The sequence below is a fragment of the Eutrema salsugineum genome, unplaced genomic scaffold (genome assembly GCF_000478725.1).
Source record: "Eutrema salsugineum unplaced genomic scaffold, Eutsalg1_0 scaffold_1, whole genome shotgun sequence".
NCBI lineage: Eukaryota > Viridiplantae > Streptophyta > Magnoliopsida > Brassicales > Brassicaceae > Eutrema > Eutrema salsugineum.
The window spans coordinates 3360722-3382545 of NW_006256909.1; the positions used below are offsets into that span (position 1 = coordinate 3360722).

The following is a 21824-nucleotide window of genomic DNA, read 5'->3' on the forward strand; positions in this document are numbered from 1 at the left end:
CTACAAATTAATTAGCAAGCCAAGTCCCATTAATTAATTGAACACTCTTTTAATTGATTAAAGTTGGAAGATTTGCCATCTTTCCAGCAAAACAAAACGAAGACTTTTTGCCTGTCCCAATCCCATTATCGTTGTTAATAAGAACAAACAATGTGTTTTTATATTAATTTCGTGAACACTATTTTATTGGTGGATTAGGGTTCACTCCACCTCCACAGAAGAGAGAGACAGAGTCGTGTCGTGTTTCCTGGAAATTTCAGCAAATCATTTTTGGGTACATAAACGCAACGCTGCTGCTCCTTCCCACGATCGGTCAATAGTAGCTTTTGCTTTAAAAACTTTCGAATTCTCTGTTTGATTCCTCTGCTTAGCTTCATCGTTGAGCTTCGATTTTAAGCATTTCTTGAATTTTTCCCCGGAAAATAGCCTCACCTCCAATGGGGAAGCCGACGGCGAAGAAGAAAAACCCGGAGACGCCAAAGGATGGTAAGTCTGGGAAAAGCTACCATCGCTCTGCCTCGAGAGCTTTCGACGAGGACATGGAGATTTTCATTAGCCGAGCACTTGAGCTCAAAGAAGAAGGGAACAAGCTGTTCCAGAAACGCGACAACGAAGGAGCGATGTTGAGGTACGACAAAGCCGTGAAGCTCTTGCCCAAGGATCATATCGATGTAGCTTACCTGAGAACCAGCATGGCCTCTTGCTATATGCAAATGGGATTAGGTGAGTACCCGAACGCGATTAACGAATGTAATCTGGCCCTCGAGGCTTCTCCTAGGTACAGTAAGGCTCTGCTTAGACGTTCTCGCTGTTACGAGGCCTTGAACAAGTTAGATTTCGCCTTCAGGGATGCTCGTATTGTTTTGAACATGGAGCCAGAAAATGTTTCTGCAAATGAAATCTTTGATAGGGTGAAGAAGATTCTGGTTGATAAAGGTGTTGATGTGGATGAGATGGAGAAGAACTTTGTGAATGTGCAGCCTGTTGGCGCTGCTCGTTTGAAGAAGATTGTCAAGGAGAGGTTGAGGAAGAATAAGAAGAAGATGAATAATGGTGGAAAAGACGAGGAAGTGAAGAGCAACAGAGCCTTGGTTGAGAGTCCAAAGGTTGAAAAGGGAGACAAAGCAGAAAGCGGAAATAAGCCGAAGGAGGCAAAGAGCGATAAGTCTGAGATTGATGGAAAGAAAGCCAGTTTCAAGAATGATAAAGGACAGAAAAAGAAGAGTGGTAATAAGGCAGGAAGAGAGAGGAAGCTGGAGGATAAGGTTGTTGTCATGGACAAAGAGGTCATTGCCTCTGAGATTGTTGAAGGAGGAGGAAGCTCAAAAGAAGAGGCAACAGTTGCTAGGACGGTTAAATTGGTACATGGAGATGATATAAGGTGGGCACAATTGCCGCTGGATTCTAGTGTTAGACTTTTAAGAGACGTAATCAGGGATCGCTTTCCTGCCCTAAGGGGTTTCCTCATTAAGTACAAGGATCCAGAGGGTGATTTGGTTACCCTTACCACGACAGATGAGCTGAGGCTGGCTGCTTCTAATCGTGATAAACTTGCCTCCCTCAGATTATATATAGCAGAAGTTAGCCCTGACCAAGAACCAACCTATGATGGCATGAACGATGCTGAAACAACTGAGAAGGTTATCAAAAGATTGAGCAGTGTTGCCGATAATGGAAGTGTTGGAGAGTATGTGGAATCGAACAAAGCATCTACCTGCTTTGAGAACTGGATTTTCCAGTTTGCACAGCTGTTTAAGAATCATGTCGGGTTTGATTCTGATTCGTACTTGGACCTTCATGACCTTGGGATGAAGCTCTATTCAGAAGCAATGGAGGATGCTGTAACTGGCGAAGATGCGCAAGAGCTCTTTGAAATCGCAGCTGATAAGTTCCAAGAAATGGCTGCACTAGCTATGTTTAACTGGGGTAATGTTCACATGTCTAAGGCAAGGAAGCAAGTCTGTTTTCCTGAAGATGCCTCAAGAGAAGCTATAATAGAAGCGGTTGAGGCTGCATTTGTGTGGACACGGGATGAGTACAACAAAGCTGCAGAGAAATATGAAGCAGCGATTAAAGTCAAACCTGATTTTTACGAAGCTCTTCTTGCACTTGGGCAAGAACAGTTCGAACAGGCAAAGCTTTGTTGGTATCATGCACTCAAAAGCAAGGTAGACCTAGAAAGTGAGGTTTCCCAGGATGTCCTTAAGCTCTATAACAAAGCTGAGGAAAGCATGGAGAGGGGTATGCAGATTTGGGAAGAGATGGAAGAACGTCGTCTTAACGGAATCTCAAAGTTCGATAAACAGAAAACACTGTTGCGTAAGATGGAGTTGGATGGATTGTTTAGCGAATCTTCAGATGAAGAAACTGTGGAGCAGGCATCTAATATGAGCTCCCAGATTAATCTCTTGTGGGGTTCGTTGCTATATGAACGGTCTATTGTGGAGTATAAGCTCGGGCTGCCAACCTGGGATGAATGTTTAGAGGTTGCAGTTGAGAAATTTGAACTAGCTGGAGCTTCTGCAACTGATATAGCTGTGATGGTAAAGAATCATTGTTCAAGCGAGAGTGCACTTGAAGGTAATCAATTCGTGGCAAGAATACCAAACTCTGGAGTACTCACAATCCAGTGGTTTTGTGTTATCTTTCTTTTTGCCGCGCAGATATTGGGTGTGTAATAACAGACTTGTAATAACCGCAGGTATGGGGTTCAAGATTGATGAGATAGTACAGGCATGGAATGAGATGTATGATGCCAAGAGATGGCAGATTGGTGTCCCATCTTTCCGGCTAGAACCAATGTTCCGGAGACGAGCCCCAAAGCTGCATGATATCTTAGAGAACGTATTTTCAGGGTCTGGATAATGAAATATTCTTCTCATATATATCGCTAGGTAAGTAGTAACTCATATCCATTTGACATATTCCTGAAATATGGCACTCTTTCTATAATGATCTTAGGTGGTTAGTTTGTCACGGATTAAATGCTATCGACAAAAAATTCTTGTTGTGGAGCATGAATTAGGGATATATTTGTTAGTTTTTTTTCCTGGTTAAATTGTTTGATGGAAAGCTTATCTTTTGATCTGTTCAACAATGTATTACTATTGCAGGCACTTTGTTTGTTTGGGAGTGGAGTTCATTTTTTCTCTCCTCCCTTTTGGTTTGGTTTTTCTCATCTTTCCAAAGCAATATTTTTTTGTTGGAGATCAATTTCCATGGGATATACTCTTAGCCTCTGCGGTATTCATGTGGTGGTTGAGACTGATTGGGACTGGGATTCAGTCCAGAGAAGAAGGTTAGATGGCTAACTCTCTCTTCTCTTCAGATAGATACAAATTATTGGTTATTTCATTGTTTGTCTTTGTTCTGTTTTGTTTGTATGCCAATTGGTCTGTAATCTTCTGATTTATTGTTTCAATTTAATTAGTGATTGTTGTGTGAATGTCTGCACTGCTTGTAGAATCAATAATCTTCAGAATTGTTTATTATGTTTCGCTCAGTCCCCAATATTTTGTCTCGGTCTAATTTCTCTACGAAGAGGAAATATTGTACATACCACACAAACTTGCTACTAAACTTTTACGTCAGAGACTATGGTTTGTAATATAAATTACAATTTATATTATTAGATAGATGACAAAAAAAAAGTTCATAGGTCCATCAACTGTACAAAGATTTATTCAGATTTCTTTCTTACAATGCAACCGTGGAGTAGTCAAGCTCTGGGCTCACTCGTATGAACCCAAGAGCACAAAAAAAATTCCCTCGAGTTCATCAGTAAGCCCCACAGAGAATGGTCTCTTCTTTACGGAGTTACTTTGTTTTTACCGCGAGGAGCAGTTCTTCGAACCGTTCCATCTATCTGAAAAATACTGACACAGTCCCTTTGCAATTGGCTGTGACATGTCTCGCTCTCTTCTATGCAGAACCCGCAAAAACTCTTCCACACTCAAAGTCCCATCTCGATTCGAATCAAACACATGGAACGCAATCTCTATCACATTGTCTGACAATGATATTCCACATACCTGTTCAATTTGTTGCACAAGTTCAATAAAGAAGATCTGCTGGCACTAACTAAAATGTATATAGAGAGTAGAATTGAGGAGTCACCTGAGAGGCGGCTCGTTTGAAATCTGTCATTGTAAGTAAACCATTAGCTTGGCCATAAGCAAAAAGTGCCAGAGAAAACGGCCCAAGTTTATTGCGTAGCTCATCAAACTGTTTGAATTCCTCTAACGAGATACGGATGTCCCGGAGATGCGGGTGTTCGCTCAGATCCTCCACTCGATCAAGCAGCTTGCTCAAGTGGCTTGCATCAGCCGCAGCCACCATCGACAATGCAAAATCTTTGGCTGATATAGTTCCTCTTCGTTTATAGTCGTAATGTGCAAACTCCAGCCTCAGCATCTACATACAGATAAGTAATTCTCTTTCAAAAACACATAACTGTTAATCTCGGTTTTTTTACAGCAAACAAAGAACCTGATTCAGGAACTAGAGTCTACTATCTTAAGCCTGCATATATCTCAAAAAAAGCCTTGTCTACAAGGCTTTCTTATAAATCCAAGTGGGAAAGACCGGATGCTAAGGAAGTTCTTGAGCTCAAGAATACATAGATGGAATTGAAAGGTTAAGAGTTCTTACTTCTTCAGTTAGATCTTTCATAAACTGAATGAATTTATCGTGCTTAAGTTTTTCACTGCCATCTTTTCCAAAGAAGTATTCTACCAACCCTCCATCCGCGACAGAGCCTGTCATATGTAAACCTGTTCGAAGGCCATCTCTGTGGACAATTCCTTGCCTATGCTGAGATCGCATCAGACTCATGACTGTCTTAAACTCTTCCTTGTCAATCTCCCTAAAATAACCGACATTAAACAGTATTTGATCAGAACCAGCTCAAAGAAATATAAGCTACAGTGGATAGAAGCACTGACCAGATGTTACATGACTCAGCGTAAACTCAAAAGAGACTCCACTGATTCCCACGATCGCAATATGGGAATAACGGACCAGAAAAAATGATAGTTACCAAAAGCAGGATTGATCTAATTACAAATTTCAACGACTACTCACCCGTTGTTGTCTGTATCAAACATTTTGAAAGCCACGGCGAAGCTTGATTCAGGGATGCTGAGTAATGTCACAAAGAATATATACCTGTTCCCCCACAAAAAAAAAAATCATTTCAATACCCAAAGAAGGAAAGACAATGTGAATTACTAGAGTAAGTAATGATTTGGTTCAGAAACTCACTCTTTGAAGGATATAAGGCCATCGTTATCGACGTCAAACAGCATGAAGAACTCGGAAGGAGAGCATCTAAGTTCACCGGGATTTCTCTCCCCGGTCAGATATCCTTCTCTTACTAGATGAGATTCTGATGGAGGAAACACCGGCACAATTGCTCTCATCAAATCTGCCGGTTTCATCAGTAATTCTCCTTTTGCTGTTCGTACAGATGCAAAATACTCGAAAACCTAAATACCATTCAGAATAAACCAAATCAATTACTGGAAAATGCTATGTTACTTTAGCATCATCCAAAAGATGATCTATACGATTTCACCAAATCTTGGTAAAAGAAATAAAAATCTTGTTTAGATAATCGACGATCAGTCAATTGCTACGATAATCCAAAAAAAATAACGAGTCAAACCATGTTTGTTTCTATACCTAATCCTGGAAATAGAAAGCTTAAGAAAAAACAGAATCGTTAATTCTCAAATGCACCTTTTCAGGAGGACTTTGTAATCTCAAACGCTTCTCGTAATTGAAGAAAATCTTCCTCCTATACGCATCTGTTTATCAAAAAAAAATTAAGAAATCGAATCAAGAGAAAGACGTCGCCGAATTCATTCACTGAAATAGAAGAAACAAGTGATCGCCGACCTCCGAAGATGAATCCGGAGCTGTAACCAGGCAATGCCAATTTCGGGATAAACGATCTCGGTTTCAGATCGCCAACTTCTGCGTCACATACAGAGGGCGATGAACAATCAGCGAATGACAATAAATTAATTCCACCGAACAAACCAGAAGTCGAGTCAGAATCGGAGCACCAATACAGAAACCCTAAGCCGGAGCCAGCTGTTATCCCGGAGATCCATTTAGCGAGAGAGCCGCCAGGGACGGTCCGATTAACGCCGGGAAGAACAGTCGAGGAGGGAGAAGGTTCCGGGAAGGAAGATGAGATTCCGTGGATCCTCCTGAGTCGTTGGATGAGAGGGAGGGACCGGTCAACGGACGGTAGAGATGATGATAGTGCTTTGTAGTGAGATAAGGCGGGCATAATGATCTTTTTTTTTTTGCAGATTCCGCGAAACGGATTTTGCAAACTAACCTTCCATAAAGGCTATTTAAAAGGAACCGAAGACGCGTTTGTTTCAGTTTGGGTCTGGTATGTATAAAAAAACCGACGCCGTATAATAGATTACGAATCCTCTAAATTCGGATCGATAAATTTTAGATTGCCTTGACCAAAAAAAAAAAATAATTAGATTGCCTTTATATTAACAAGTCAAATTTTAGGCTAACCATAAATAAAAACTAGAAAAAGCTGTAAGGTTTTGTGTATAAAAAAAATTCAGGTCTTGAAAATGATTTTGTGATATTATTAGTGAAAATAGTGAATCTGGCTACTACTAATATCCAATTGGGAATGGAATCTTAAATAGAGAGAGATTTTTATAATCATGTGCTTTGTCAGACGAAACCTGATTTATAATCTACATCGTATATAATAAGACGTAAAACTGATCCCAAAAGAAAAATAGGATACAAACTCTGGATCAAGATTACTTTGAGTAATTGTTCAAAGGTTATGTTTCGTTATGGTGGGGAATCGATTTGCCCATCGAGAGTATCCTGTTTCAGAATCATGCAACACAATTAGAGGATACCAAAAGACTTATGTTTTTATCGATTTAGAAAATACAGAAGCTGTCTGGAACAATGTAAAGTGATTTGAAATGAAGAGAGAGATGTTGAAACCGAACCAGCTGTTATGATTTCAAAGAGATCCGCGTCATCCGGCAAATCCTGCAATGATATCGGTTATGTGGCAGTCATCTAAGAAGCAATTCTCTACCAAGAAAATGAAAATTTGAACCAAGAGCTGAAGAAATTGAGCACAAGACGCATCATACAAAGTTGCAGGATTATACCTGGCCCGATGATGACAAACTTCTTGCAATGAGCCGAGCCAAACTATCCAAGGAGCTACCGTTGAAGTTAGGTTGCTTGAGTAGAGCATCTTCTGATGTGAAATCAAAGATCAATGAGCAGATGCTTCCAGCCATCCTAACTACTGATGGGTCATTCGTACCATCTGTAACAAAAGGAAAAAAGATATTGACAGGTTTGAAATATTTGGAAGCACTCATATCTTCTGAAACAAAAGAAGAAACATGAAGCTTTTGATCTGAGATTACATCACCTGCCCAAAACGCCAAGGCTTTCAAAAGTCTGGAAAATGTAGACATTTCTGGCGAAAATCTGATTTGTTCCCTCTGTTTCCAAAATGTACATGTGTCATTATCATTTGATAATTAAGGGATTTGGCAAAATGTAACCACGTCTTATCTTAGAGAAAAAGAGGGTACCTTCAAAAGAATATTCATGACTGTATCACAAGCCAAGAATATGCTTCCATTGTCCTCAACACTCTGACCATCACGCTGAATCAGCTTTATTAGACATTCCACGACCTGTATTAAAATATTAGAGAACCGTAACTTGAAACATATTTAGGTCAAGCTCACTGCAAAAATGATGGAAGAGATGTAAAGCAGATTTTTCTAGCACAATGATAAGTGTCAACCACCATCGGTGTAAGGAAGGTATAAACCGTAGTAACTCACAGCTACATAGCCTGTTGAAGCAGCCAAGAGTTTACATCCTTCTGCCTTCATTGTTATTTGGCAAAGCATTGGGAGCAAGAAGCAAGTGGACAAAAACGGGCTGTCCAAAGAAAATTATTCAGACCAAGTTATCCTGGGGGTCATTACGTAAATAGCTTCGTAAAAGGGTAAAAACTTAAGGGCAGTATGATTTCGAACCAGGACTCATCTTCGCCCTCCACTGAAAGCATATAATCTAGAAGATCTTGCACCTGCTCTTTGCATGCATCAGGAGTTTCAGCAAGATAGCTGTTAAAAACAAAAGAAACAAACAAAAAAGTTCAGTAAATGCCAAAGTGAAAAGGAGACGATCCATGTTCTTCCAATAGGAGTACTCATTTACAAATTATAATGAAGCAGCAAACCATGATTATATACGCAGAAAATTCGTCAATCTGGTATGTAAATATTCAACACAAACAAAAAAATAGAAGAGAGATTTATTAAGAAACAAAAAGAACGATAGTTTCTTAGAAGGACGAGTCATTATCTATACCTCCCAATCACTCGCACAGATGCAAGAAGATCATTTCCTCTCTTCTCTCCATGTTCCTGTATGAAACAGAAATACCATGAAAACAGTTTGAACACAAAACGACACAGTAAAGAAGTTTTATGTTGTCAGATATACACCTTTGCATCTTTCAGATACTCGAGCACCACTCCAACTATCTCGTTAAGTGTCTTAATCACCTTTAGGAAAACGGCTTCATCACTTAGATTCCCTGCAAAGCTCAATATGATAAATTTTTCCAAACTTTCATATTATGCCAAACGACACATTTTCTCACTATTATTAGCAGAGCATTTATTAGATATTTCACAAATGACATCTAAGGAGGTTCAGAAAATAGTGTCTTTGTAATAAAATAAAATAACAGAAAGTTGCATTTATTAGACAAGATTATATGTTGTACCTTCATTTTCACCAACAGTTGATATATATTTGATGATCTTTTCTATCAAAGAAAACGCGATAGCCAGATAACGTTGCTTCAACAGATTGTCTTCAACAGTTGAGCTATTCTTAGGAGCTTCATATTTCATGTAAGCGAGTTCATTTGACAAAACGGAAATTTCAACATGTGATGACTCTAGTACCAGCAGAAGACACCTACAAAAAGAAATCAGCATGACAATTATCTGGCTACAAGATGTAGGTTAAGTAAGTGTGTAATAAGAATATCCTTTGCTTACCTATCAGCTGGAAGATAATCCTCAACACTGGGTAATTTTACTCGACCGATAAGCCACTTCTCACCCAGAATTGACATCATGTTCTCAGCCAGAATCAATGCATGAAGCTTTTCGGAAGGTGCTACACATTCAAAAAAGACAGGTTTCTTAGGTATCTTGAAAGTTTCAATAGCATAGAGGATGTGAGCAAGCATATCAGTGACATCTGCCCGAAAAAGTGAAAATTTTTATAGCAATGATGGCATCATTTAACAGTCTATACTTTTTGCAAAGTACAGAGATCATTAATACCATTATTTCGTATATAAAAACAGGAGAGGATATTTGTCATTAAACAAATAGGAAAAAGTTACGGGCTGACAAGAAAAGACTGCCATGAATGGGAATGCATTTTTCAGTGACCCAATCAAACTGTTAATAGATCACTTATTAACTCACCTACACGATTCTGCAGAATGGACACAACACCTGTGCGCATATAGTCTGCCCAATTGCTGTCTTGCATGGAACGAAGAGGATCATGAAGAAGTGCCTACATATAAGAAGTTCTGTGAGAAACATATAAACAGATTCGCACACACCCAAAAAGAAAAGAAAGATAAGAAAACGTAGAGCTTCTACAATGGAAACATGACATGAATACGAAAGAGCATCAAGACAATGAAGCCCCAGTTATCAGGGTGACAACTGTATCATCCAAGCAGAAGAATGTAACACTTTGATTTTCCCAATTTTAATGAAAAAAGAAAATCTCAAAAATAGGCATTACCATGCTAGTAACTATTGTTAAAAACATAACTCCGCTCAGTTAAAGCTAACTTTGCACAGAAGATTAAGGAAATAAAAACTTACAGAATACTCGGAACAGAAGACTGCAGAGAGTAGATGGAGTGCTTCAAACTTCAGGGCATTATGCAGCATCGCAAACTGCCGGGCAACAGCAGCAACCTGAATAACCAATAACATTATGTTTTGGGCTCCAACTTGAGCACGGGGATTTAGTAATTATTGCAAAAACAAAAGTGACAATGATGAAGTAAGTGGACTCACCACCAAAGACAGTTCTAAGAAGCGTTCAATATTCATGCTCTCGCTGGGAAGCTTACTAACCAACAACTGCAGAATCTTTATAGCTACCTCCATAGCATGTGAACCTGAATAACATATCTTGCATCAGCTCTCAGGGAAAAGTTATTCTCAAATCCATCTACCCTTAGAATATGGCATATTTTCTTTGACATCGATTATAATCAAAATAAAGTAAATGTAAAACAAAGGAATGAGTTATTACCATCAGGCAGACCAGACATCTGGGGGGCTATCACTCTCAAGCCTCCAGAGTTTATCAAAGCCATAACACCAGCTTCACAAGCCGTGGACACCAAATACAGAAGCTCATAGCATTCTTCGAGAATGTTTGTAGCTGGTCTGAAATTCCAAAAGCCAATTTCCCAAATTTAAGAAGACAAACTGTGCAAAAGCAAAAGACGCAGAAGCAAAACTTGAGAAAACTTGATGGAAAATCACAGATTGAAGAATCAGGCGATCTAACATACCCTTTCGACATTATTTCGAGAATAAGGGGAATTCGGGAGACCATCTCTACAGAAGAAGCTATCTCCGGAACACGGCAGAATGCAGCAAGAACGGTAAGAGATAGCTGCAGATACACATCACGGTTTTCACCTCCATCGCCACTACCTGCAAAATCTCGAAACCAATCAAAACCCAACACCAGAGAGCAACAAGCCTTAGAATCGAATCTACCTAAGGAGAACTTTCGCTAGGAAACCCCAAACTCGTATATGTACAAATTTGCTATATACTGAGGGAAAGTAGACAAAGACCAATAAGTCGGGATTTTGTTTACCGGTCCGGAGAAGACGGTCGAGAAAGTGGGTACCGACGGCTTCGTACACCTTCTTGAGGGAAACGAGGTCATCGTTCGGGCAGAACTTGGTAACGAGAAGTAGACCGGCGAGCCTCTGCTCGTCCCTCTCCCCTTTCAACAGCTTAAGGCAATCGTCAAGCGACGGAGATCGTTCCTCTTGTGGTTCCGCCATAATCACCGAGCTGAAACAAGCACACAGTGAGTAACATAACGAGAAGAAGTCGAGAGAATGCAAAAATTAAACAAAGCTGTTTACTCTCTCTATTATTTACTCTTTACTTACTCTTTTAGTGTTTAAAACCGCAGAAAGCAAACAAGAGAAAGAGGAAGAGAAGAGCGTATCTAAACATCTAGAGTTAAGGGTTTATCCGACCTTGCAAAGTGAGAATCAATGGCGACGGGATTTCCAGAAAACGAGAAGAAGACGCTGGACGAGACAATCAACTATTTCCCCCAAATCCAATTTTTCTAATTTCTCGTTTTTGAACCTTTGAATTTCTGAAAACGACATGTTATATTCATTCCCTAAACAACACTACTAGAATAAACGTCGTCGTTTTTGCTGTTGGCGATTCTTTCGTAAACGCTGTCGTCGGAACCAAACGGCGTCTTACACTGATACACAGCTAAAGCTGAAGCAAATTTATACCCAAAAAAAATTACGTTTTTGTTTCAGAATACCGATAAAGCGTTCTTTACAAGACGCAAACCAACGAAAGAGATAACTTCCAATAACTACTGTATATATACACATATATCAACACTGATTTTGATACAAACAAGAATACAGCTCCAGAATCCGGTTTTGTAGGCAAACCGGTTACACCTATACATATTGCAATCTTTACGATCATATAACCGGAGGAGAAAGCGTGTCTTCCATTCGGTTCCCTTGAATTCACGTGGCAAAGCATCTTCCTCTGTTCAACAGGAATGTCACCTACTACTTCCCAGTCCTGAGATTGGTTAAGATACAATATATTGACCGGTTACTGATGAAATTGCACATACATATATATGTTCTTGGAGGCAAAAGACAAAAGAGTATATTATGACGAAACACAAATCTTGTTTTACCGTTTGCGTTTGCTCTTGGAGAGTGTAGATGATGTGGAAGAGTTGTTGTTCCAGTTTCTTTTCCTCTGGTTGATGAACCAATTGTTGATCTGTTTCAACTGCAAACCGGTTTCTTGAACCAGTTTTGCCTTATCTTCTTCCTACAATTCAAAACCCAGTCAGAAATCAAAAACCGTCTTTGAGAATGTCTAAACAAACTTCTTGGCAGAGGTTTTTACAGTTGGGTATGGCCATTTGGAGTGAGTTCTCCACCACTCTTTGAGTACAGAAGTTGTATCTCCTGGCAACTTTCCCGCCCTTCTCTTCCTCATTATCTCTTCTCTTATGTCCTCAATCTTCTCTTTGAAACCCTTTAGGAGAAAAACCGAGCAACATGATCACGCAATGTATTTAGTTTAGTTTGATGTAGCATCGAAACTTGAATTAAGCAACTACCTGTTTAAGCTCATGCTTAAGTTCCTTCTTCACACGTTCCATCAAGGATCTCTCGCGCTCGGTTGGAACAAGAGGACCGAATCCCATCAAGCAATCTGAGCCGTCCAAACTTCCATCAAACATGTTCACCTCGCTCTCTACTTGATTACCATCTTCATCATCCGACATCGTCTTGCCATTATTTTCACTTGGCGAAACTCCTACAACCACACACAATACAAAATTGAAAGAAAGACAATCGAGACGCTCCTAAAGCGAGAAGACAAGAATTAAAATTTGTGGTTGAGACATTTACCCGTTATGGATTGCAGTGATTGCTCGATTTCCCAACAAGCCGTAATTGCTTCCATTGCATGGACACAAACGTGGTGTTGGAGTTGTTCTTTAAATGAACATAACAGCACAACGTAATGTGACTGCATCATCATAAAAGAAGGTAAGATTCTAACCCATAAGACATACAAAACAGAACCTTACAAAACAGATTATGCATACAATGTTCTGTTTAGTAAGTAAGAAGCAGACAAACTACTAGCTACCAAGAAAGAAGCTTTATTCAACAAGAGTCAAAAAGAGTTCATTTTTCGAATATCATTTTTCGAAAGCCAAAAAGGAGGACAAAATATCATATCGATTTCAAGACTCAAGAAGCAGGAACAATGAACTACAAAAAAAAAGGTGCATTTCCCACTAAACCGAAATCAATATTTTGCATGAACCCTATGAAAGAGAAGAGAACACAATATAAAAACCAGGAAATTCCCAAGAAAACAAAAAAACAATGAAAGAAGACAGTCTCCATAGAACACTACCAGCAACGAGAACGAATCGCAAATGGAAAAATTGAAATTCAGTAAAAATTGAAAATTGGAATTTCCAAACTTACCATGAAATGATCAAGTTCCTTGTTGTCCTCAACCACACCAAGAGTGGAGTACTTTGCGGCGACGGTGTGCAACTGACTGAGCTGCGCATCGATCCTCGGAATCTGGTCAACGGGAGTCGCAACCCTAAGGCAAGCCACGTGAGCCGCCAGAAGCTGCTCGTACATCGGATGTCTCAAAATCGCAGCTTTGTAGCTAGCGCTCCTCCAATCTTCACCTCCATCACCACCGACAACGCCGTGTATCGTTTCACCATCGGCGTTGACTCCGTCGGTGACTTCTGGACGGCCTTCTCCGGTGTTTTGGATCTCCGTTTGGAAGTAGAGCCACCGTCTTGTTGTATCAGCAGCTGAGCTGTCTCCGTTGCGAAGCGGAGGCGCAAAATTGGATTCCGCCGTCGTGGCTGCGGTGGAAGGGAGGTTGAGGAAACTTGCGGTGAGAAGCGACGGTGTTTCGGAAAAGTGACGCTGCGGCGGATGCTGTGATTGATCGGAGAAGTGTCGGAGAGGAAGGTCTTCTTGCGGAGGAAGGAGGTGGGAGCTGTTAAACGACATTGTTTTCGTCCGCTTTGGTGGTCGGAGACTTTCTCTTTCCCCTAGTTATTCCTCAAGACCAAGTGTTTCTTATTAACCATGAATCTTATTGAACCCGTATTCCTTTTTTTTTTTGTTGTCAACTGCAAATAATTTTTTGTATATCTTTCTCAGTTGTTTCTCTTTTGGATATTTTGTTTAAAAACACAAATGAAATAGTATTTTTAATATCATTTTTTGTATAGATTTTTGTTTTATTTTTTGTTTTACCCATATGCCACATAGTCACATATAACCAATAATTTTTTGTTATGTCAAATTAATTTTAAATGTACACGTCATAAAACATCTAATTTGAAAAAGGATAGGACAAGTCTAATTATCATCATATCCAATCAGAGATATTTGAAGGACAATATTTTTTGCAATAAAGAAGGAAAATTAATTTAGAGAACTGCCAAGAAAATAATAACAAATTTGATCCATTAAAAAAAGACTAAAACACTGAGACAAATTACTAAATTAGGTGATCACAAGTTGGCATTTTTTTCTTCTTCTTTATCCATGAACACGCCAACGATCCACCAATAGCATTTACATTAATAAGTTTAAATTAAATAGTACTAACAATAATCATGGCTCGTTAGATGAATAGATCTCTCTTGTCTTGGGTTAGTTGAGCGGAAACTAGGGTTTTAAATAAAATAATATATAGAGAATAAATAAAAAGGAAAAGTTTGAACATAAAAGTCTATTAGTTGCCCTAATGTTTCCTCTAACAATTTCTAACAAAGCTTTAACTACAACGAATCGGTACAAAAGAGAGTAAAAAGAAAAAAAATTAATATCCACCTACTTCTAAAAAACCAAGAAGTAATGAGAGTTTTACCCCAAAAAGGAAGGAAACAGAGAACGAGAACGATGGGAGACATTAAACATCTTATTACATTCACCTTTCTTTGTTAAAATCTCTGACTCCCTTCTTGATTGTTATCAGATCGAGATCTAAAATCTTCAGGTAGGCGACTTAGCTAGTTCCGTACAATATCTCGTCCTCGGATGGTACCATGTTCAAATCAGGAAGGAAGAAGATGCTCTCCTGGTTTTTCGAGCTAGAGGTTTTGCCCTCTACTCTGCAAGATTTTGATTCGGGTTGTGATTTATGAATCAGATCAACCTGAGTCTCGTTCTTGACACGTCCTGAGTTCAAGTCAAGCTGAAACAAAGAGAACAGAAGAGTAGATAGTGATTCAATTAAAATCACCCAAAAGAGAGAGAGAATCCGGAAGACTGTCAAAATGGTTGAGAGAATCAAAAGTTACCTTAATCCTCTTTAATCTCTGGTTACGTACGTTTTGTTGATCAAACGTTGCTCGGAGACTTTCAATCTCCTGCGGAAGAGACCGGATTTGTTAAGAGTCTTACCATGATAAACAAAAAGCTTAGAAAAGAGAATATTTACCTTTTCAAGTGCAAGTCTTTCCTTCAGTCTCAAGATCTCTTCGTCTTTAAGCTCAGAAGATGACTGTCAAATAATATTAAACAAAACCTCAGCTCCGTAAAAATCCTGATGTTAAGAATGTTCTTGGAATCCAAGAATCTCGATTCCATTTTGGGATTTCCATATTAGGCAGATTGAAAGAGAGTTTGTATACCTTCTTTTTCTTCAATCTCTTGGAAAAAGAGCTGGTGTATTCATTTGTGGGAAAGATCTGGAAAAAAAACATATACAAACGCATTTGATTAACAACGACAACCATCAATCAACAAGCAAGTAAATTGTATTGACGCAGTAATTTAAGATGCCAAATCTGCCAGTTTGAAAATACTAAACAATGGAATAAAATGCTGACGAGTAACGACAAGTATTTTAGATCTATTACTTTTAATAATCAAACGCAAGATCTAATTTAACATAATAGTAAAGTTTCTTTTCCCACAATAGAAATTTCAAACAAAAGTCAAAAAAATCAAAGAGAGAAAAAAAATAAAATAAAAAACTATCCTTTTTGAAACACAAATACAATAGGAAAGAATATTATAGAAGGGACGAAGCAGGATGCCGTGCCACATCACGAAAATCCCGTGTAATGGGTCATCACTCTCTTTAAGATCACGTGATCCCAATCTCTCCGACAAGATTTCACTCGCTTCTCCCACCTTTCACCCAAAACGATAGCGTTTTGTGCCTAAGAAACGTACTGTAAACGCGCACGTTTGACCAACTAGCTGTACCCGCATAATCTAAAAGGAGCTTTTATTATTCCTCAAGACACATTAAATTTGACCGGTTCGTAATATCCCCTTGAACCGGCCAATTATCAGACGCTCCCCACGCAAGAGATCTGGTTAAATCCTCGGTTCTAACCGGAGAGAATCGATTAACCGTCAAACTCCACATCTTTTTTTCTTTTAAAAACCATCTTAAGCTTGCGATAGAAGATTGACAGAGTTGAAAATTACCAAAAACAATATCGAAATAGAAAACACAAAAGAGGAAAAATAAAAAGTTAAACAGGCTTTGACTTTTGGAGAGCGCCGGAGTAAACGCCGTGGGAGGTCATAGCACCGACACACGGAGGAGGATTCAGTAGTTTTTGAAGAAAAACGGACTAAAACACTGACTGGTGAAAAAAAAATCGGTTAACCAGAGATCGGTGAGGGAGAAAAAGAGATGCGTGAGAATCGGACGTCGGCTTTTAAGAGCTTGAGGTTTGAGAGAGATGACGTCTACCAAAACTTGAGAGTCGTGTATGAAGAATGGTAGTTATGAGGATTGTGGAGGAAAAAAAATATAAAAATCGGCGACGAGAAGGATTTCTCGATTACGAAAACGCGACGGACGGAAAATCCGGATTACCGGCCAGATCGGCAAGGAAAAGCCAGCGAGACGACGGATTTGCATCGCTCCACGGTTGCGGAATTCGCAATCGAGAAGAAGGGAGATGGAGAGAAGACTAAATTCGAGACGCGTGAGTTGAATCACGATAGGTTTTGAGAGAGAGAGAGAGAGATATAAGGTACCTTAGATCCAGATCCTGTAGATGTGGAGCAGCTAGCTTGGCGACTAGTGTCCTCGAATCCATCGGCGGTTGCGGCGGATGGAGATGTAGAGCAGCCACCGCTTCCAGATCCGCCGCTCCAGGAGAGAGGAGTCTTCGGACTGGCTCTAGCGGAATCCACATCCTTCTTCAACGAAACGGGAACACCGCCGCCACCAAATCTTGAGGACCGTGACCGTCGTTGACGGATTCCCCACCGTAACGGAGGCAGATTTACCGCCGGATTCTCTGCAACTGCCGTCCCCGCGTGCTTCAGCCGTAAAAGAAGCTCCACCACCAGCTCATCGTCAGTCATCGCCGCTGCCACCCACTCATCCTTGACCGCTATCTTAGCCGCTGCCGATGTAATTTTCTTCATCGACGCTACACTAATCAAAATCTCCAGCTTCCGTAGAAAAAGGGATTCAGATACAAAACAGAAGCAGAGAGAGAAAGAAGAGAAGTTACAGAAGAGAGAGAATGGCGAAGAAAGAGAGAGAGAGACAGAGGAAGTTGAAATATCGAAATAGAGGAGAAAAAGATAGATGGATGGTGTTATATACGAGGCTCGCTTAATTATTCCTCTCTTTTTATTTTCCTTTTTCATTTTCCTTGTTTTTTTTAATTGGTTTTTTTTTCCTTCGCTTTTAATGTCGATGCGAAAATGCAAGATCGGGTCCGTCGCTGGATGGATACTGGATAGGCAGATTTGCAGATTTAATTTTTTAAAGTAAGTAAATAAATAAAAGTGTGGGACCCGAAATATGAGTTGTGTGGGAAAGTGTATGTAAAATTATATGTAAAGATTCCCCAATCAAAATTCTTTATTAATTATCAAAATTGGCAAAAAATAAATAACAATTGAGGGTTCGTCTTCTTCGGTTTGCTTCATTCTCATATTAGGTAGAAAATCAATGTTTGCTCATTAGGGCAACATTTTTTTATTTTAAGATTAACATCAATTATGTTCGTTATTATTTGGGATTAATGAATTTATACATTTTTATTAGTTGGAAAAGAGACACACAAACTTAAAAAGGAGGCTGACGTGGCTAAATGGTTTTTTGCTGAGTATATAAAATAGATTCACCGTTTAACACGTCATGCTCAACCAATGAACAAATGACTACTGTGAACCAGCTCCGTTACCTCCATCTATATTTTCTTGATGCCAATGTAAAAGACAAGGCAAGTTGTTAAATTACAGATGGATTAATGTTTTACACACTTTTTTCTTTTATAGGAATTTGAAAGCAGGCTCTCTTAAATATCCCGAAATAACCCTAAACTTGCAACATTTCGTATTAGAACAAGTAATTTGATTAAACAAAGCTTTACAGCGCAACTGATGGGCCTTATCGGGTCAAAATGGGCTGCCAACTATGAGAGCAGATATTAAAACTTGGACCAACCAAGTGGTATTTGTGAAAATTTGATATAACTTGAGAATGACATCCATTGCTATTTAATCCATAGTAATTTATATACACAATCATGGAGATTAATCTTGGTCGACCAAACAAAAACAATAATGGAGATTAACCAAGATCGTGGACAAAAATTAAAAAAATCAAGATCAACTCGGAGAAGAAGTCAACATACTGTATAATAAACTTCTTTGTCGACATGCATGATGCAGTTACTGTATAATAAACTTCTTTTTCAACATTTAGTTGGGTCACCATGAATCAATCTACGAGGGATAGCTCTTTAGTAATTTGTGACTATGAAATATAAATTTTGTGCAACTCAAATGTTTCATCCAGTTGAAGACAGATAAATAGAATCTCCTAGCAATATTCCTCAGAATGGATCATCATAATTAAACTCTTTTCCCAGGTCTAACATGTGAGGAGCTTAGTATAGTTTATCGTAATCCATGGTTTGGTCAAAATGTCCAAAAGTAGTTTTGTTGATATGTGAATCTTTCAATCGCTGAAGCTAGTCATGACCAAGTCAACTGTCGCTAGCTCTTTGCTCCAATCCAAACAAATCAAAATTGAAAGATTCACATATAATCCATCATTGTCAATGCATAAAAGATAGCTTCAGCGATTCGTGACTATTCAATGCAAATCCAAATGTGAGTGTGTACAATACTGAATTTATTCGAATGTGTCCTACTCGAATTTTGTGGTTGTATTCAATATGCATCAATTCAGTTATATGCGCACAGACGTCTTTTCTTTTCATGGTTTTATAATTGGAACAAGCAATTCAACGATCGTAACATTCATTTCATAAATAAATGTTCGAACATTCTCTTATACATAACATGGACACATACGACGAACCCTTAGGAAAACAAGAGACTCAAGAGAATAAAAAACACAAAGCTAACCTATAATTTATCCAGACACATACGAAGAACCCATACGAAAACAACAGAAAAGACTCAAAGAGAAGAAAAAAACACAAAGCTAACCTGTAATTTACCCAGAGATACCGACAACTAAAAACAGAAATGAAGCTTGAAAGATGTAAGTCACGGAAAAGTAAAAAACCTATGCACAAATACTCCTACACTAAACCCTAAGAAGAGAAACTAAGACCTGTTAAGAAGATATTTCGACCTTGCCCCTTGAAAAAATAAGGGAAGATTCGAAACCGGTTCATAACGAAGATGTGTTTCTTCATCTTCTAGATTCGTCGTCTGGAGATGATTTGCTTTTAGATCTCCCGGTTTTAAGCCGGAAATTAGACGATCGGGGAATTGGAAATTGTAAACAGTAGATCATCGGAGATTCAAAATAATCTCAGATGATCGGAGACAAACGCGGTTACGCGATGTCGAGGCGGAGCATCCTGATGATATCGCTGGTTGCGTCGGTGGCTTGAAACAGAGAGACGCTCTTCTTCGTGGTGAAAAAGGCTGGAAGCGGGACGTCGCTCGGAGGCGGCGAGGTCATGGTCACAGGACCGGCGTAAAACGGTGCTGCCTTGGATTTTCGCACGGAGATACGGATCATGCCCGGATCTGGTCCGATTCGACGAGTAGATGTCAGATCTGGCTTTTCCACAATCAGATCTGTGGATTTCTTAGGGATTTCCTCGCCGCGCTTCAGGATCCTCACCTTTCCAACGACGACGCTGTTGTTGGGATTCTTCTTCGCCGGTGCCTTTTGAGAGACGGTAGCGCGAGAAGGAGGAAGCGGCGGCGCTACAGGTGGAGGAGATTTTGTGGCCTGATTGCGCGGAGGACTCCGGCGATTGCGGCTAGGAACCGGCTTTCTCTGCCTGTTGGGGCATGCGCTAGGGTTACGGGGATATTTCATATGAGAGAAAGGTTGCTTCAAACAGTCCTGAGGATTTAGAACAGCGACGCCCATGGCTTGTAGTAAGAGCAAGAAGAGGAGATTTTGAGATTTTCTCGAGAAAAAAATGAGAAAATTAAGAAGGGAAGAGAAGGTGAGATAATTTAGAAGAAGATGAACACATGTGGTGGAGGAAGGAGATGAGGAACGGTGGTTTTATACACGGTTTTCACAAATGCGTTAGACGGTTTCTTACCCAAATCTCGCTTCTCGTCCGTGAGTGACACGCGCTAGGTTTGTTTCTCTTTTTTAGTTTTTTTTTTTCTTTTTCTTTACAGCTGTATTTCTTTTATATTTCCTTGTTTTTCGACTTTATATATCTTGTTATTTGGTTAAAGAATATCTCCTTTATTTTTAATATGTTAATAATCGTTTCAATAGTAGAAACGTTGTATGGTACAGAAATTCTGTCTCTACTTGTTATATGCCGTACCAATGTTCATGTAATTTTAACAGATTTGATTGATAATCATATACTATTACCGTATGAGGTATACCAATTTAATAATAAGCAATTATACATGGCTTCTTTGTTTTCTCTTGCTATAATTTTTATTTCATTCCTGCTTAATATTTCTCTCTTAGCTGTTAAAATATTCGTGTTGTTTTAAATTATCAATCGGACCCAACTTAATTCAATTTATCATGGACATGGAGTATATTTGTTATAAAGGTTATTGTGCAATTCTGCTTGTTTATAACTCAATCAAGTTATCAAATAATACAAAATGACTGAATTTTTAAAAGTAGCTTTGGCCGACCATATTAAAGCAAAAGATCTCTAAATGCGCATTTGTCTTTTTCCTTATCATACATTTAATTAAATAATATAGTCTCACCCTTTAAGTAAACTTTACTTTATTTTTATACACTATGCATCTATAATTGCAAACTATAATTCTAAACTTTGACTATGTCTTAAGAAGAATGAAAAAATTATATATTCACAAAAAAGGTGAATAAAACGATTACATATGACATTCAATGATTAACAAATAGTTACAAGCATTTAAACATTAAAAAGCTAGTAAAAAAAACTGTTAAATGGAACAAAGAACCCCAAAGATAGTAAGAATACATTGGTCAACATGACATGTAACAGTTTCATCATATACAAATGTGATTGAGCATGATTATTATGTAATATATCAGAAACAATTATTTGCAACGAATTTGAGGCAATACACATTCATCTAATATTCTCTGGTCTTTTGGGTATAAAATAATTGGTACTAAAACCATGACAAATTGACAACTTATCACATACATGCATCTCTAAAAAAAAACAACCTCCAATTCGTTAGTACTTTGATGATAAACTTCAATTTTAAGCTTGCATTTATTAAATTTTGATAATTATTCTTCGATTTGAAATTTTTAATATTTAACATCTGTATTTAGTCAAGTCATGATTCATGAATTTAGACATCATATCTTTGATACATCTTTAGTTGGTCGATCTATTTGAATGAAATGGACATATAAATATGTATGTCGATTAAATGTAAGATAGTTTTAGGTGGTAGAGAAATTTATATATATGTG

The 21824-nt window shown here is 38.7% G+C and overlaps 6 protein-coding genes across 8 annotated transcripts; 1 reads left to right on the forward strand and 5 right to left on the reverse strand.

Annotated features, from left to right (window-relative positions):
• The first annotated feature begins 199 nt into the window (after nt 1–199).
• Nucleotides 200–3502, forward strand: LOC18030189 (protein PHOX4). Its single transcript, XM_006412455.2, has 3 exons — nt 200–2580; nt 2702–2894; nt 3114–3502. The coding sequence occupies exons 1-2, from the start codon at nt 438–440 to the stop codon at nt 2863–2865; spliced, it is 2307 nt and encodes a 768-aa protein (XP_006412518.1). The 5' UTR covers nt 200–437; the 3' UTR covers nt 2866–2894; nt 3114–3502.
• A 107-nt stretch (nt 3503–3609) lies between these two features.
• On the reverse strand, nt 3610–6319 carry LOC18030256 (calcium uptake protein, mitochondrial). Its single transcript, XM_006412456.2, has 7 exons — nt 5899–6319; nt 5740–5807; nt 5263–5486; nt 5083–5166; nt 4651–4864; nt 4117–4413; nt 3610–4031 (listed from the first exon to the last, which is right to left on the reverse strand). Exons 1-7 carry the CDS (start codon nt 6296–6298, stop codon nt 3828–3830), a joined length of 1491 nt encoding a protein of 496 aa, XP_006412519.1. The 5' UTR covers nt 6299–6319; the 3' UTR covers nt 3610–3827.
• Nucleotides 6320–6680: 361 nt separating this feature from the next.
• LOC18030257 (neurochondrin) lies at nt 6681–11568 on the reverse strand. 2 transcript variants are annotated; one of them, XM_024148901.1, is made up of 18 exons: nt 11369–11568; nt 10975–11177; nt 10661–10805; nt 10396–10532; nt 10155–10258; nt 9957–10052; nt 9543–9636; nt 9105–9225; nt 8825–9021; nt 8541–8632; nt 8404–8459; nt 8067–8156; nt 7869–7968; nt 7611–7715; nt 7445–7517; nt 7173–7336; nt 7005–7047; nt 6681–6873 (listed from the first exon to the last, which is right to left on the reverse strand). In XM_024148901.1, exons 2-18 carry the CDS (start codon nt 11165–11167, stop codon nt 6821–6823), a joined length of 1863 nt encoding a protein of 620 aa, XP_024004669.1. In that variant the 5' UTR covers nt 11168–11177; nt 11369–11568; the 3' UTR covers nt 6681–6820. The 2 variants fall into 2 exon arrangements, with proteins under 2 accessions (XP_024004669.1, XP_024004670.1); XM_024148902.1 differs by having other exon boundaries at nt 11279–11547.
• Nucleotides 11569–11637: 69 nt separating this feature from the next.
• LOC18030258 (homeobox protein knotted-1-like 5) lies at nt 11638–14037 on the reverse strand. Its single transcript, XM_006412459.2, has 6 exons — nt 13394–14037; nt 12803–12923; nt 12508–12707; nt 12291–12422; nt 12073–12212; nt 11638–11951 (listed from the first exon to the last, which is right to left on the reverse strand). The coding sequence occupies exons 1-6, from the start codon at nt 13943–13945 to the stop codon at nt 11939–11941; spliced, it is 1158 nt and encodes a 385-aa protein (XP_006412522.1). The 5' UTR covers nt 13946–14037; the 3' UTR covers nt 11638–11938.
• Nucleotides 14038–14658: 621 nt separating this feature from the next.
• Nucleotides 14659–17682, reverse strand: LOC18030259. 2 transcript variants are annotated; one of them, XM_006412460.2, is made up of 5 exons: nt 16949–17551; nt 15580–15636; nt 15387–15449; nt 15247–15315; nt 14659–15140 (listed from the first exon to the last, which is right to left on the reverse strand). In XM_006412460.2, exons 1-5 carry the CDS (start codon nt 17342–17344, stop codon nt 14952–14954), a joined length of 774 nt encoding a protein of 257 aa, XP_006412523.2. In that variant the 5' UTR covers nt 17345–17551; the 3' UTR covers nt 14659–14951. The 2 variants fall into 2 exon arrangements, with proteins under 2 accessions (XP_006412523.2, XP_024005743.1); XM_024149975.1 differs by having other exon boundaries at nt 15247–15449; nt 16949–17682.
• Nucleotides 17683–19179: 1497 nt separating this feature from the next.
• LOC18030260 (serine/arginine repetitive matrix protein 1) lies at nt 19180–20422 on the reverse strand. The gene has a single exon (XM_006412461.2). The coding sequence runs from the start codon at nt 20292–20294 to the stop codon at nt 19746–19748; it is 549 nt and encodes a 182-aa protein (XP_006412524.1). The 5' UTR covers nt 20295–20422; the 3' UTR covers nt 19180–19745.
• Nucleotides 20423–21824: the final 1402 nt, after the last annotated feature.